The following is a 15,889-nucleotide window of genomic DNA, read 5'->3' on the forward strand; positions in this document are numbered from 1 at the left end:
AAAGTTTATGCACACACTAAAGCTGGATATAGGAGCGGCTAGCTCCCCTCAAAAATCACACCTGTGTGAAGTGAGGGGCACTCTTAAGTCTCTTATCATATGTCATCAATATACATCATCTCATTCTGGCCAATCACCATTTGCAACCTCACTTTTGTCTTCAATGTTTGTGTTTACACAAAATCTAGGAGGCTAGTGCACCTCAAAAATTAATGCAAGCCTTTGCATGATGACCTAGCATTTTTGGGAAATGTTTCAAAGTGTAAAATGAGTGACCTAAACCAGGAATATACAAGAGCACATAATGCCATATATTAGGATATTCAATTCCAGATATCTAGTCTCAAATCACATTCACAATATTATTTTTGTAATATATTTTTTCCCCGATAGTCATAAGATCATGACATGCACTTTCATCATGACCAGGATGAAAGTACAGTCTTCCCACACTTCCAATAGTGTGACGTCACTAATCTAGCCTTGGCGTCTTTTTTTTAGGCTAGGGTGCTGCTAATGTACATGATCCCGCCTTGTCAGATGTGCCTGGCTGCCAGGTCGTTCCATTCTGTACAATGAGCCGTAGTAAGACCAACAATGAACGAGAATTAGAACGCGTAAATACTCGAACATAATTATTATTGCTAGTAAGTGGAATAACCCGAGGGGGAACATTATTTTTGCTATGGTTGAGAAACAACATTGTGTTCCAATAATGCAAAAAGCAATCAAAGAATATGAATTGAAGCGCAGAAGCGGTAATTGCAGCATCTTTCTTCAAAATGAACAGATCAGTTTAGTCGTGGTACAACACCAACCAATTGCAGTGCAGCATAGGTCCCAGTCTCCAGAAATGTACAACGATGCAGCAAGTTGCTGAAACAGTGTTTTTCCTCGATACATTATTAATATTCCTATACGGACGTCACACCGATTATAATGTATAAATCAATGAATGAAACAGGGTGATGATGCACGGTGCAGTGGGGGCACACATTAGGTCAAGCACAAACACACACTGGTGGCAGGTTAGTGAGGTTACGCAAGCAGCCCATGGCTGCAGATGGATAGCCGGCATGGCTATGTTGGACCGAGCCTGTGGTCCCACCACACAGACTAGTAAACAGTCACCCTGGGGTTAGGTTCAGGGGGTGAGCGGCATTCCTCGCTCCCATGGCCTGCCTGCACAGAGGACAGGAGGAGTGATGGGGGAGGGGGGTGTCTGACATGACAAAGCCAGGCCGAAGAAAAGTGGGCCGCCGCTTATTCTCGGGTGCACATGTAGAAGCCATGCATGGGGAACCCCGAATCTATCCAGCTTATTCAATGAAAAAGCATCAGAGCATGCAATGCATGCAATTCCCACCATACTAGATAAGACACCGGTGACGTTACGTTAGGCTGGTTGGCGACTTGCATCAAGTAGGAAATTAACCGTATATGGTCAGCTAATGCTACTGTATATTGCCGAAAATAGTCAAGTGGGTTCCATATTTTGCCCACTGCCACAGTGCCACTGTAGTGCGCCCTACAATGCCCATGTGTCGGTCTGTGGAATGCTGCTGGTTATTGGGGATAAAGCTACAGCAACGTTAGCTTAACGTGACTACTAGTGGCCAAAGAAGCAATGTTAGCTAGTTGGTTAAACGGCGTCTCTAATCTATTGTGCCCATCATCACACAACCAAATGTGACCGTTATTAAGTGACAGCGGCTCGCTGGCTAACGTTAGAAACTAGACAGAAGGGAGGTGGTGGCGGGGGCAGCACTGCTTGCTAACATTAGCAGAGGAGAAAAGAACAGAGCCAGGATATTTGGGAGTCTATAATAAACGACTGCGTAGTGAGTGTGCGTAGCGGCTAGCTTGCAAAGCTATCCAACCTAACGACTTTTTCTCCCCCCACACTGGCGCTAGTCTGTTAGCCAACCAAGCTAACGGTAGCCTAACTAGCTGTAGTGTAGCTAAAAAATGCTGCCTTCGTTTTATATACTTCGTTGCACGAAACCTGTCCCCCGAGAAAACGAAGAGGCACACCGGTATATGTTTTTCTAACCAAACAAAAGTGCGCATCGGTTGAGAAACGTGTCGTGTCGCCAAAGAGACTATTAAAAAGTATAAATTCCACTAACGTGTGTATAACCCAGACAGTTAACGGTAAGCTAACGCAAAGTGTGCATAACTTACCACATCCGATATTACTCGGCCTGATCTGTAGTACCAAAAAAGAAAAGAAAGGGGGGAAAACCCAAACAAAAATGCACCTTGTTGGCTAAAAAAAGAACAAGAAACCTGACAAAGTCAAAACTTGACAACTCGACACGTGAAAGTTGACGGCGAACTTGATAAGTCGGCGTGTCAAGGAGAGAGGAGGGTGGCGGGATGTGATCTGCTGGTGGTGGTGTGTGTTCTGGTCTGCTCCCGGGGTTTGACTTTCTTCTTTTCCGCGAAGAGCTGGACGGTTGCCTGGCCGGCTGTTTCCAGCAGCGCGTCTCTCCTCAGCACGCTCACTAATTCTGTTCAAAGCAAAGCAGCAACATGTGCACGGTGCGGGCGCGACCACCGTGCGCCCTCAACCGAGGGGTGGGCTATTACAACCTAAAAATACGTGTTAAGACTCTCGGAAGGAATATTAGATTGTTGCGCTGAATGTGGATGACAATGTAGACGGCCACTTAGCGATGAGTTATTGTGGTTTATAACTACGTGATTCAAGCGATATTTTAGGTCTAAAAAGCTGAAATATTTGTGCCACCCCTATGTAATAATAGACTAGCCCCGGGTCGCGCAGGGCCACATGGGACATGTAGGCATAACGGAATCTTGGAAGTGTATATGTAGTGAGTATAGTGTATAGTAGTGAGTGTAGTGATAATATAACACAGCCAAAGACAGGTGGGCAACTCAGTGTGTTAATTATAAAACAAATGTTTTGGAAATGTTTTAAAATTAAGTAAAGTATACATGACTAGGTCCGGGTGACCTGGTCAGAACATATGCTTATTTAATATTATCCAATATTTCTATAATTGCTAAATTTGCTACAAAACCTGTATACTGGTATTTCTGGTATCCTGTTATTTTGGGGCATAAACAAGAAGTTGAAGGAAACAATTAATTCTGATAATGATGTACCATGCATGTTAACATCATGTATACGTTACATGTTTTAACATTTTGGACAAAATAAGACAATTTTATGTACACAGATGTATCCTAGTACTGTATCCGTGGATAGTAGCCTACATATCAAGCTTCTTGTACTGCCACAATGGTCCGAGTACTTGCATTTGAGATGGATTGGAGCATTGGACGTCCGTTTGAATTATATAGCATAATAACCACACACTCAGACAGCTTCAAAACCTTTTCTTTTATTGAAAGAGTTGCAGAAGACAGACCACTAACACGGGTACATAAGATTAACAGAGGACAATTTTTGAACAGGAAAAACACAGAACCTGTTTACATAGATCCAAAGCAGAAAGGAATTCAAAGACAATACTTTATTTTTATTTTATTTTTTAAAACACTTGTAGGAGGAAAATATGCAAATACCGACAGTACAGCCCAGTTAAGGATACCAATTCAATGAATTAAACAAATAAATAAATAAATACATGAATAAAAACATGATGGGTAGATTTTTTTTATGGTAGGTAGGAATAGGATATGTATATATATTTATTTTAAATAGATGCTGTGTAGCAGCAGTGGAGCTTCTCACAAGACTTTAGTGGCAATGCAGTACTTTAAATACTGTACAATAAATGTTAAATATACTGTACACTAAAAGGGATGGTACTGCAGGACCTTCTCTTAATCCATCCAGACTCATTCATGTCTGTACAATAGACATAATTACACAGTGCCACAAAGGTTTGAGTAGCTACATTAAAATAAATAACAAAAAACAAAACAATGGATGACCTGGAGGATGTGCTGCTGCTTTGAGATATGTAAAGGGTTGTGGGTACATTTATTAACCCATTAAGACCAGCTGAGGCTTATTCTTCAAATGCCTTCTACTTTTATCATTTTTATCCCACGGTTTTGTAACCCATTCTTTCACCCGGTGCCAATTGCCTATGCTGTAGTCCTGGGCGCTGCTCTCCCTCTGCCAACCGGGGGAGAGCCCCAAACTGTGCTTCCTTCAATGCATGAGGAGTGAGCAGGCCACTTCTTATCACCTGACAGGGGGCGACCAGTTCCTTTTACAAATGCCTTCTAGATCGTTTTCAAACTTTTTTGTGCCAAGGATCCAGTGTTGTCAAGTAACTTAAGTAATATACTACTTTCAGTAATATTATTACTTTTTTCCAGTAATATGTAACTTAACTAGTTACTTTCACATTCTGAGTAATAATATTACATGTTACTTTTTTCCTAAAGTAACATTATTACTATTTTCACAAGCCTTGGTAGAACTGTGGGTTTGAGTGTTTATTTATAATGGTAGACTGGATAGGGGTCAAGTTGCTTTGCAGACTGCTGATCCGCTCTAGATCTAGGACTCTAGAGCGGATACGGAAACGATGCACACTCGTCGGTACGTATGTGTGAAGTATCGGATGCAGAAGGGCGGGCCTAAAACCGTCCGGAACACGGAACAACAACCTAAACTAGTGTGTGTAACTTGTTAGACTGCACTGTTAGGCAAAATACGCAATTACTGGAGGCGAGAGAAAAAAGTAATAAGTAAAGTAATAACTAATAAGTAACTAGTTACCTTTCTCAGGGAGTAATAAGTAGTGTAACTTTATTCCTTTTTTTTAAGTAATAAGTAATAAGTAGTATATTACTGTTAAAGTAATATTTTGACAACACTGCAAGGATCCCCAAATTGATATATGTATATACTTGTCCGTGGACGCCCCCACCCCATCTGCAAATGTTTTGTGCCAGGCTCTCCTAGAAGAGAAGATTTGTGTTCAAAACAAATACAAAATTGTGGTAAACCCCAGAGGTTGTGGGTGCGAATGCATCCGGCTTTGTCGAGTGTCTACACTACACGGACACAACTGGCCTGTGAAGTCAGACGGGGAGGGTGATATATTGGTCATTGCACGTACAGGCTGGGGCGCCACCCGTCGGTGGGGAGTGTTGGGCGGGATGAGAAGAATGAAGGCTCTACATCCTCCCGGTGGGGAATCCTCACTGGCAGGTGAGTCAGTAGGATACACAGAAATGTGGGTGGGGACGAATCAATTGACATAACGACTACATTAGGGAGAAAATTATTCAACATATATTTTCAAAAATGTTAAAAAAATAGCAGATGTACAAGCCCGCAGCACGGCACAAAGTGACGCGATGCAGGCTTGTAGATCTGCCATTGTTGAATAGCCAAGGAATAAAATCTAAAATGACACCAGGTTTTAATGGGTTAAAGGAGGCTAAAGAACGAGGAATAATATGTTCATTTGTATGTATTTACAGCCCGTATATCGGCGGTAATGATAATCTGCAGTTATGTGCTGTATAAAATAATATATGCAAGTTAACTCCTCATAATGCTGTGTGGAATTTAACGTTTACAAAAGCATGCTCAGTGCTTCGACTCCCGCAGGTGCAGGTCATGTGATATTAATCTCAGGGTTCACGGATGTCCAAGTCAAGCCATGCAGATTAAAAACACTGCACCACTGAGACTTAATGCTTGCGACACAGTAGACCGGGTCCCGCCACCCTCCAGTCAAGAGACTATTGGAATGTACTGTATGCATGACAGACTATAAACGTCAACATGAACACAAACAAAACCAAAACGACAGCATTGATTGCTTGCTTCCCTTTTTGTTGTTTATGTCAAACACGGCAGCGAGTGACATAATGAGACTTTTCCTGGCGAGGCAGTGTCCTCACCCAAGTATCACATGATGGGTGATTTAAATACTTCGTTTCGTGCAGCTGCCGTGCGTTGGAAATAGCAGAACCATTTCCGATGCGCGACACACGGCACACAACCAAGCATAACTCAGGCTTGAATGGGATGTTGGAGATGTTCACATGTTCCCTCTGCCCATCCCAGTTCTGGGAGATTGGCTAGAAGGAGCAGTCCCGCTCTGTCCCTCCCTGTCCCCCTCCTCGTGACCCAAGGACTGTGTGGGTGGGGAGGGTGGGGGGTAGGATGGAGGAGGAATGGTGAGGTGAGGGAGAGAAGGCATCGGGGGTCTGGGAGAAGTAGGCAGAGGAGGTGGAGTGGAGGACAGAACGCCGGCGGTAGGGGGATGGTGGTGTGAAGAGCGTGCGCGGGAGGTGGCGGGCGAGGCGTGCGTGCTCAGCGCACGCTGCGTCTCGACGGGACAGTCGCTGATCTGCTCCAGCAGCGAGGGCATGTCTCCCTCGATCTTCTCCAGCACAGCGGCCATTTGCTTCTCGATCTGCTCGATCACGCTGTCCATTTGCCAGTCGCTCGTGGCGCCCCGCGGCCCCCCAGCCCTCCCACTCCCATGTCAAACCCGGTACCGTACATGCCCATCCCTCCTCCACTCGCATACAGAGAGCTGTATGGAGTTCCGTACCCGGCCGCCAGCCCCAGCCCTACGGCGCCGACATCTGGGTTGTACGGGGTAGCATTTCGGCCCAAGCTAGCGGAGCCGCCTAGTGTGTAACATAGCGGTCCTGTTGGGACACCTCCTTCCCTGGCTGTATTGAACTCTGCACTATACCTGTCTGTCCCCCTGGCATCCCTATCCCTTCCGACTACGGGGCTAGCATCACTCTTCAGCACCACCTCGAGTCCTGCATCCGTGCCGACAGCAGCCCCCACTCCTTCTGATGCCACGGACACTCCAACAGGCCTCTCCGCCACTGCTTCTGGAAGCTGGGTTTGGCACCAGCTTCCTTCGCTCTCATCCTTCTCCTTTCCCTGGGTGGCCGGCCTCTTCTCAGACGGAGGCACAGTAGCCGCAGATTTTGCCGTGAGGGCTGTGGGTGCTGGGCCAGGGAGGGTTGCAGCCATCTTGCGTCTGCTACTGGTGTCAGGGGTGGTGCCTGTGTGTTTATTTTCAACATTAGGACATAAGGAGGGTTCTGGGACACTGGAAGGATCAGGGCTCACTATTGGAGTTTGTGTGGATTCTGATGCAGATGTACTTTGACCCAAATTGGCAGCCATTCTTCTGGTTCCATCACCAGTAGCTGTCTTTGCCCCATACATATCAGGCTCCACTTCTGCAGGCCGTGGGGCTACATTCACTTGGCTAGGCTGAGATGGAGGCTCCTTAATATCTGTGGGTGAAAGCCCTACCGACAGACAGTACGTCTGTCGCTTTCTTACATCCTCATCTCTTCTGATCACATCTCCCATATCACGCTCCTCCTCCCGATCTACATCTGCCGGTGTATTTTCTACAGTAACCTCTAAAGGCACGTCGCTCAACGTCCCCTCTCCTTCACTGTCTCGCTGACGTCCCTGAGTCTCACCACTTGTACCGTGAGGCTCATCCACTCCTCCCCCGTCGCCCCTCTGTGCCTCCGCTGAACCTTCAGCAAAGGCCTCTGGGTTCCGCAGGCGTTGCATGAAGGTGGTGACACGGATTGCTTTCTGAAGAAGAGACAGACAGACAGACAGACAGACAGACATAGGAGGGTAAAGAAAGTGAGAAGTGTACAGTAAACGCCAACAATTTGGATATTAGTTGTTTATGACCAAGCGTCATTTATAAGCTCTAGAAGTCAAGCAAATTACTAAGAGCCCTTCAAGGCACCATGATTAGGCATCATCATATTAAGCACTGATCATGTGACTCTAGTGAAGTGAACACTATGGAAAGACATGTGCTTACTATGCACTTCCAGGAGCCTATGGCAAGATACGTACTGGTTTCAAACAACCCGTTTGAACCCATTCTTCCCACAGCTACCCCTCGGTAGTTTGTCGATTGGTCGAGATATAGATGAACAGATAGATTCAAATCAGAGGGATGTTCCATCATGTTCAGATTTATCCGACTCCTCGCAATCTACAAACCCTTGAGGTGCAAGGAAGAGAGTGACCTCGGAAAATTGTTTCTTAGTTTCACTGATTCTCTGGAAGTGGAAAGCCATTTGGACACAGATATTATATCACACTGTTAACAGTATTTCTTAACTGGGTAGCTTCTGCATGGCTTCAAGTACGACTAGAATGTGACACTGAGACACAGTATGGTGGCGGTGAGCCGGGAATCACTTTCAGAGGAATGACAAGAGGGCTGAATAGTCCCATCACTGCATGTCAATAGTCCACAAGTGGCTTTCCTTCTGTCCTTTCCCTTGTATATATGATTCTCCTTAACCACACCAATCTTCATATAAACAAGACCAATTGTCTCCTTTGCTTGTTTTGCAGTCAACCGCTCAGTTTAAAAGATTAGTGCAGATAAGGGATAGGGAAAGGATCAGAGGGCCCACTTTGAACATCTGAGTCGTATCCAGTGAAGAAAAAGTGGGGCAGAGCGGATGGAACTCTTCTGGGACAGGCTGAGTGACAGTGGGCAGGACCAGAGCTTGTTGTGGGTAGCGGCCTCAACAATCTGACATGATCGACACATCTCTCTCTCTATGGCAGAATATCCTTTTAGGTTTGGTTGATTAGTGCAGTGCTTTTCAAAGTGGGAACCTTGTAGGGGTACGTTCCAGGTGGTCCCCTCAGCAAAATGTTAAACTCAGTCTTTAAAACCCACTTTAAACCTATATACATAATTTTCCTTTTTTTAAATAGCCAATCAACAAGCTGACAACATGTCACGATGCAACATGTTGTGAGCTTGTAGCTATTTTTCTCTTTCTTTTTGAGCGATACCTAACCGCTCCAATGAACAGCTATGTGTATCCCTATGTGTGTATGTCTCTATGTACTGTATGTACACTGTATGTCTCCATGTATGTCTGTTTGAGTACTTTTTTTTATATAAAAAAAGATGTGAATATCTTTTAAACATTTGAACGACACAAATCTTGGTATGGTAAAATACAAATGCATATACGGTATTACGGTATTACAGACGGTATTAATTTGCGGGTCCTTGTATGAGAAGCACTGGATTAGTGAATTAGGATTGATTGGTGCACTGTTGATTGGCACCAATTAAACAAAACACTTAATGCTAGAGAGGCCAATCAGCCATGATGATCAAGATGTTTCTGTGCTGTGTCATGCCAGACAGACCGTGAGTCTGCACCCCAAAACTCCGACCACCCCCACTCTCTCTCACAGTGGAGCTACGATACCTTCAAGTCCTGGCAACCAACATGGAGGGAGAGAGAAAGGGGGTTAATAATAAGAGATGTTATTCACGTTGTCACATCAGAACTATCAGCGTGACCTGCCTCACTCTCAGTCATCACCCTCACCCTCCTCCTCCTCCTCGTGATCAACATCAACATTAACCCATTAAAGCCAGGGAAGTATCCGTGTCATTTTAGATTTGAGCTGTATAGAGCGTCGCAGTCCCGCCCTCTACCATGGACCAGGAAATGATTCTCCGTTCATTTTCCTCATAGACATTTCAGAAAGTATTTATTTAAAGACGTTTACGCCGCGGACAAAGCCAACTCGAGTCGTGACAAATCATGACAACAAACACATTTTTTTGGGCCGAACAAATAATTAGAAAGAAGAAAAAAACGGCACTTTTGTTGTTTTTCTTCTTTGTAATTATTTGTTTGGTCCAAAATATTGTTTGTGTTGTCATGAGTTGTCACGACTCGAGTTGGCTTTGTCCGCGGCGTAACCGTCTTTAAATAAATACTTTATGAAATGTCTATGGGAAAAATGCATTGGGTTTCATTTCCTGGTCCATGGTAGGGGGCGGGACTGCGACGCTCTATAGCACGCTCTTTCAGAAAACTCTTAGGATGTAGAACATTGGTTCTCAAAAAAAGCATTGGTTACTAATAGCATTGGTTCTCAAAAATAGCACATATAGAAGGTCACAGTGCCATCTGCTATTTTTGAGCAGAGTGAGCAAGTGTTTTTTTAACATACATCTTGTCTTTTGGCTCAAAACATTTTGAGATGTGGTACGCACGCAGCCAAATACATGTCATTGTGGGGATCCTTAATTGGCACGAAAAAGCACTGATTTAGAAGACATTTGTATGGAATCGGACTCCGGTCTTAATGGGTTGAGGTCATTCACCACTGATAGCACTAGAGGATACAGATCATGATCATTTGGACTATATTTAGCATAATTGCTTTCTATGCCTGCACACAGAGTAAACTCCTCAGTGATAAATTAACGTAACCATTTGTAACGTGAGTGTACAAATGTCAGTGGTGGAAAAAATACTCAATTTTTTTTCTTAAGGAAGTATCAATATTGCAATATAGAAATACTCTGTTACAACTACAAGTAAAAGTCCGGAATTCTAAATGTACTTAAAGTAAAAGTACAAAAGTATAGGCTTCAAAATGTACTTAAAGTGCCTAAAGTACTAATTATGCAGAATGTCCCATTACACAGGTTTTCAAATGTATACAAATCATTTGAAAACAGATCGGTCGATCGGCTATTTTCAAATGGCCGAAATGTATATAGGAAGTACGAAATACGAAGTGGTTAATGCACCTTTTGTGATAATAATCAAAATCTACAAAGTAACTAAAGTTTTCAAATTAATCTAGTCAGCTGGGGTCGCACTTGTAAAGATTTGGCTTTTGCTGACTAGTTTTTGAATTTCGGTGTGGTGTTAGGTATGGGTGTAATGATTTCAAAAAGCTGTGTAAACGTATTGGGAGCGCCCCCCTAGTGGTCTGTTTACACAGACTCAAATATTAGACACTTATAGGTATGGTTGAAAACCAAAATAATTGATAAAAGAGATTTTACAGTGGATTCTGTTACTATTGGGTGTGCTAAATAACATACTAAAATCTTAGGAAAAACGAACAACCAGAAAGGCATCGTTTTCAAGATGACGTCCACTCCACGGTGGCTAAAATGAGCTAAAATGCCTATAAACTGGGATTTAATATGTAAATAATGATAACAATTATGCACTTGGTAACTACTTTTTGAATTTTGGCATGGTGTTAGGTATGGGCATAAGGCTTTCAAAAACCAAGTGGAGTAAAAGTACAATATTTGCATCCGAGATGTAGTGGAGTAGAAGTAAAAGTATTGGAAATACTCAAGTAAAGTACAAATACCACACAGTTAAGCAAATGTACTTAGTTACTTCACACCACTGCATTTGTACACAGAGGTAAATCATCACCCTTGATTTGACATTGTATTGTCTGTAGTTATGGTCATAAACCATTGTATTGTCTGTAGTTATGGTCATAAACCATTGTATTGTCTGTAGTCATGGTCATAAACCATTGTATTGTCTGTAGTTATGGTCATAAACCATTGTATTGTCTGTAGTTATGGTCATAAACCATTGTATTGTCTGTAGTTATGGTCATAAACCATTGTATTGTCTGTAGTCATGGTCATAAACCATTGTATTGTCTGTAGTTATGGTCATAAACCATTGTATTGTCTGTAGTTATGGTCATAAACCATTGTATTGTCTGTAGTTATGGTCATAAACCATTGTATTGTCTGTAGTTATGGTCATAAACCATTGTATTGTCTGTAGTTATGGTCATAAACCATTGTATTGTCTGTAGTTATGGTCATAAACCATTGTATTGTCTGTAGTCATGGTCATAAACCATTGTATTGTCTGTAGTTATGGTCATAAACCATTGTATTGTCTGTAGTTATGGTCATAAACCATTGTATTGTCTGTAGTTATGGTCATAAACCATTGTATTGTCTGTAGTTATGGTCATAAACCATTGTATTGTCTGTAGTTATGGTCATAAACCATTGTATTGTCTGTAGTCATGGTCATAAACCATTGTATTGTCTGTAGTTATGGTCATAAACCATTGTATTGTCTGTAGTTATGGTCATAAACCATTGTATTGTCTGTAGTTATGGTCATAAACCATTGTATTGTCTGTAGTTATGGTCATAAACCATTGTATTGTCTGTAGTTATGGTCATAAACCATTGGCATTAGAGGAGCAGATAATGATAGAGAGAGTTCTCACCCGCCACTTGGCCTTGGCAAAGTTCTTCTCAAACTGGGCACACACGCCATCCTTCAGGTTTTTCTCCGATGCCCCATTACCTGCAATCCTTACACACACACACACACACACACACACACACACACACACACACACACACACACACACACACACACACACACACACACACACACACACACACACACACACACACACACACACACACACACACACACACACACCAAAAATACACAAGTGATCTAGTGTCCTGAAAATATGCATGCGAAAGCGCATGTGCGTGTGTATGAGTGTGTGTGTGTGTGTGTGTGCGTGGCTGTGTGCGCATGCGTGCGTGCTTACCATTCATGCCACAGTGCATCTTGCGCCGTGATTCGCAGCATTTGATCCACTTCCATCAGTCGACACACAAGCTCCTTGGCTGAAAGGGCAGCAAAGAACATAAACAACTGCATTCACTTAACTTGAACTGATTTGTATTTATTTTACTTTTAAGATCCATTTTTGGCATTTCATGCTCAATTTCATATGGTAGAGTGTAGAGCGACAGCCGACAGGAAAGCGAGGCAGCGAGAGGAGAGACCGTGCACGACATGATGGCATGCCAGACCATAACATGGTCTGGCTGAAGCCCATTTTATTTTGTGCCAAAATCTACAAGATCTACAAACAGCTCTGAGAGTGCACAAAATCCATTCGGTACCATTTAATCCTAGACCTGAAACCAGTAGCCTAATAAATCATGAATGCTGCCCCATCATGTTTTGTGCATATGTGACAGGATACTACAACGATAGCAAGGCCTTTCAGCATCGGAAGCACACACATCAGACAGGCAGACACTAATCCGGCCTGCATGAAGTCGCATTTCCGGCCTTGACACCCATGCATGACTGAAGTTCCAGTGAGTATATTTTTCCAAGTGAAGACTCAACAATCTCAGCCAAGTCTTTGTTGCCCTCTAGTGGTGCAGTTGTGTACCTGCGGGTGAGATGTCGTCCCAGTATGGAGAATCAAACTCGTACTCGCCCGCAACAATGCGACAGAAGATGATGCGATTGTGGAGGTCCGTGTTCTCTTCTTCTGTCTCGTCGTAAAAAGGGGGGTTCCCCGATAGGCTGGAAGGGAAAATATGTATTCAATTCAGAATTAAATAAATAATTCAGATCAGAGATTCCAACTGAAGTGTTTACATGGACGCTAAATAAAAGTAATCCTGCATTTCATCTGAATATATCTTTTAACATGCATATATCCTTACCCATTTTGTTCCGTTTTGCTGTGCTTCAATGGTTTTCTTAACATTGTGTGTAAAATAAATCCTCATGCCATGTAATAATTGTAATGTCTAATACACCCAAAGAACAACACACACACAATGATACTGATCATTTCTCTGCTATTGTTGCACAAAAAAATGTGCTTCACGTTTTGGCTATGGAGCCTTCATCATGGTCCAATCATGTCCGGTTTCAACTTTGACGATAGTTAAACGAGTTTAAACGAGTTTAACTATAGTTAACGATAGTAGTGTGTGTGTGTGTGTGTGTGTGTGTGTGTGTGTGTGTGTTTTGCTGGGAGACTAGATCGTATTAGACGGCGTGCAATGTTTTAATGGAGACTTACAGTATGAACATTATGACGCCCACAGCCCAGCAGTCCACAGGACGGCCATATCGATGGCGGGCCACTACCTCAGGAGCTGGACGGACAGACAGACAGACAGACAGACAGACAGACAGACAGACAGACAGACAGACAGACAGACAGACAGATTTAGTGGGCTATAAAAATTCAATCTGACTTTGTTTGTGTTGATTTGTTGATATATACAATATACAAATAATACAAATAAAATGAGCCTCTCAACTTTTCTGTTAATTGAAAAAAGTTTTCAATAGAATGCTTTCTAGTAAGGATCGGTGGCCCCCGCCATTGGGTGGGTCTGTAAGTGACTGTGAATGCAGTTGGTTGGATATTAAGGCTGCTATATAAATGCATCAGTGGGAGGGGTGGAATGATTGAAAAAAAACCTGGGCTCTCCATTCACAGACCATTAAACCACATTATTCATTCCTTCAGCCTGAAATACTGGACCTTTATTTTTTAATCTCTCTCTTCTCCTCCCCCCCCCCCCCCCCCCCCTGCCTGTCAGCGGCTTAGCTCATTTGCTTATTTATTTGTATAATCATGTGGCACAGGGTTATTAAGAACTGAAATGCCCGGGACATTCATTCACTGCTGGGCACTGGGCCACAGCACATGCCCAACTCACTTCAAGGGAAAGGCTCGCTCAACTCAAGTCGACAGTCTGAGAGGGTTCAGGCGTATGCTGGGTGCAGATTCAGGGAATACGTATAGAAAGGGAATGGCCGATGCCAAACTTTGCACACACACTCCCTGGATGCCAACGATGAACCTCTGCCCCAGATTCTCCAGAACGGCCTGTTATAGTGCCACCAGGAGGCTGACTTTTGTAAAACACATTTTTTTATATTACTCCTCCATATTTTGATCCAAAAATCCTGCAAATCGTTACCCAGTATCTCTATAGTCATGTGCTCAAGACAGATCTGTCCGATATTTCATATTCCATCCTGATTGGCTAACATTGGCTTTCAAAGTTTACAGGATTAGCCCGTTTTGAACAAAAAGATGAACGCAGCGTGCAATTTACGTGAAACCTTTCACAGATGTTCCTACTAGGCAGAGGGATATATCCCACCCTATTTGACATTAGCCTGTTAAAGCGCCACCAACAGGTGGATTTTTGCAATACAAATCTTTGGAACAAAATGCCTCAAATCATCCAATTGCCATCCAAGGCGTAAGAAGAAATGGCACCCTTTTCACATTGGCTTATTATAGTGCCACAAGGAGGCCACAACCTGACCTGCCCTGGTGGAGACCTGTGCCACGAGGGGCACTTTTTCTAGTTTAATAATGAGACACGGCTGTATGGTCTTTTTAATTAATCAGAAATTCTATATAATTATGTCATTTCCGCTTGTATGTACATTCTGTTCATAAATAAAAAAGTCTGTGACCTGATGTATATCAAACTGATCTGGGGGTGGATGGAATTAGAAAGTGAAAATCAGTGATTTATCACATACCCAGCCTTTATTTGTCCTGGGTGCAGAGCTGAGGCTTAATTGTCTTTTTTTGCTTTAATTTGAGAAGTAAATCAGTCGACACTGATTGGTGTCTGCATTCTTCTTGTTAACACATCTCTGAATCACTTTCATTGTCACATCACAGGTTTTCAGGTGTAAAGAAGTGGTGAAATGTATTTCTTCAAAGTAACTTTCCCACACAAGAGACTGAAGCCCAAACGCACTCTTGGCAAAAAAAAAACAGTAGCAGAAGCCATGAAAAAGTGTGAAAGAGAGAGATATATATTAAATACAGTGAGTGAGACAGAGAGAGTTGCCTAGTACCAAGGTATTCTGGCGTTCCACAGGGCTCCGTGATGGAACCGTTCTCAAACTTGGACAGGTAGAAGTCTCGCAGAACCACTTTCTTGTGGTTGTTTTCTGTGTAGTACATCAGGTTCTCTAGCTGCGTAGAATGAAAGACAAGTTCAGTAATCTTCTAGACACACAGAACATGCACGCGCGCACGCGCATGTACGCACGCTTCTTGGAATGCCTTCCGGTGATGTACAGTATGATCGATGTGTGCTGACCTAAATTATCAATGTCAGATGGGATGATGTCAAGCCAATGCTCTTACTGGCTTTTGAATGTCAGGTCTGTTTGACACAAGTAGACCAAAAGTGTCCCGTGGCTTGTTGGATAATATCACATTAAATCAGCGTTTCGCCTAGATTATTTTATTGTATTTTTATTTTCAGGC

At 43.0% G+C, this 15,889-nt stretch overlaps 2 protein-coding genes across 3 annotated transcripts in view; both read right to left on the bottom strand.

Annotated features, from left to right (window-relative positions):
• Nucleotides 1-2,528, bottom strand: part of uba1 (ubiquitin-like modifier activating enzyme 1) — a 31,946-nt gene extending 29,418 nt beyond the window's left edge. Inside the window, exon 1 of one of the 2 annotated variants that reach the window (XM_079523701.1) lies at nucleotides 2,185-2,528. The gene's annotated coding sequence lies outside the window, so the exon portion shown is untranslated. The remainder of the gene's footprint in view (nucleotides 1-2,184) is intronic. The other variant, XM_079523703.1, reaches the window with a different exon arrangement.
• Nucleotides 2,529-6,002: 3,474 nt separating this feature from the next.
• Nucleotides 6,003-15,889, bottom strand: part of camkvl (CaM kinase-like vesicle-associated, like) — a gene marked incomplete at its 3' end in the record, with an annotated part of 108,579 nt that continues 98,692 nt past the window's right edge. Inside the window, 7 exon segments of the mRNA XM_079515803.1 lie at nucleotides 6,003-6,452; nucleotides 6,455-7,546; nucleotides 12,035-12,122; nucleotides 12,374-12,452; nucleotides 13,013-13,149; nucleotides 13,658-13,733; nucleotides 15,472-15,592. Coding sequence (XP_079371929.1) covers nucleotides 6,003-6,452; nucleotides 6,455-7,546; nucleotides 12,035-12,122; nucleotides 12,374-12,452; nucleotides 13,013-13,149; nucleotides 13,658-13,733; nucleotides 15,472-15,592 — 2,043 coding nt within the window.

This window comes from Electrona antarctica, assembly GCF_951216825.1.
Source record: "Electrona antarctica genome assembly, chromosome: 2".
Lineage (NCBI taxonomy): Eukaryota > Metazoa > Chordata > Actinopteri > Myctophiformes > Myctophidae > Electrona > Electrona antarctica.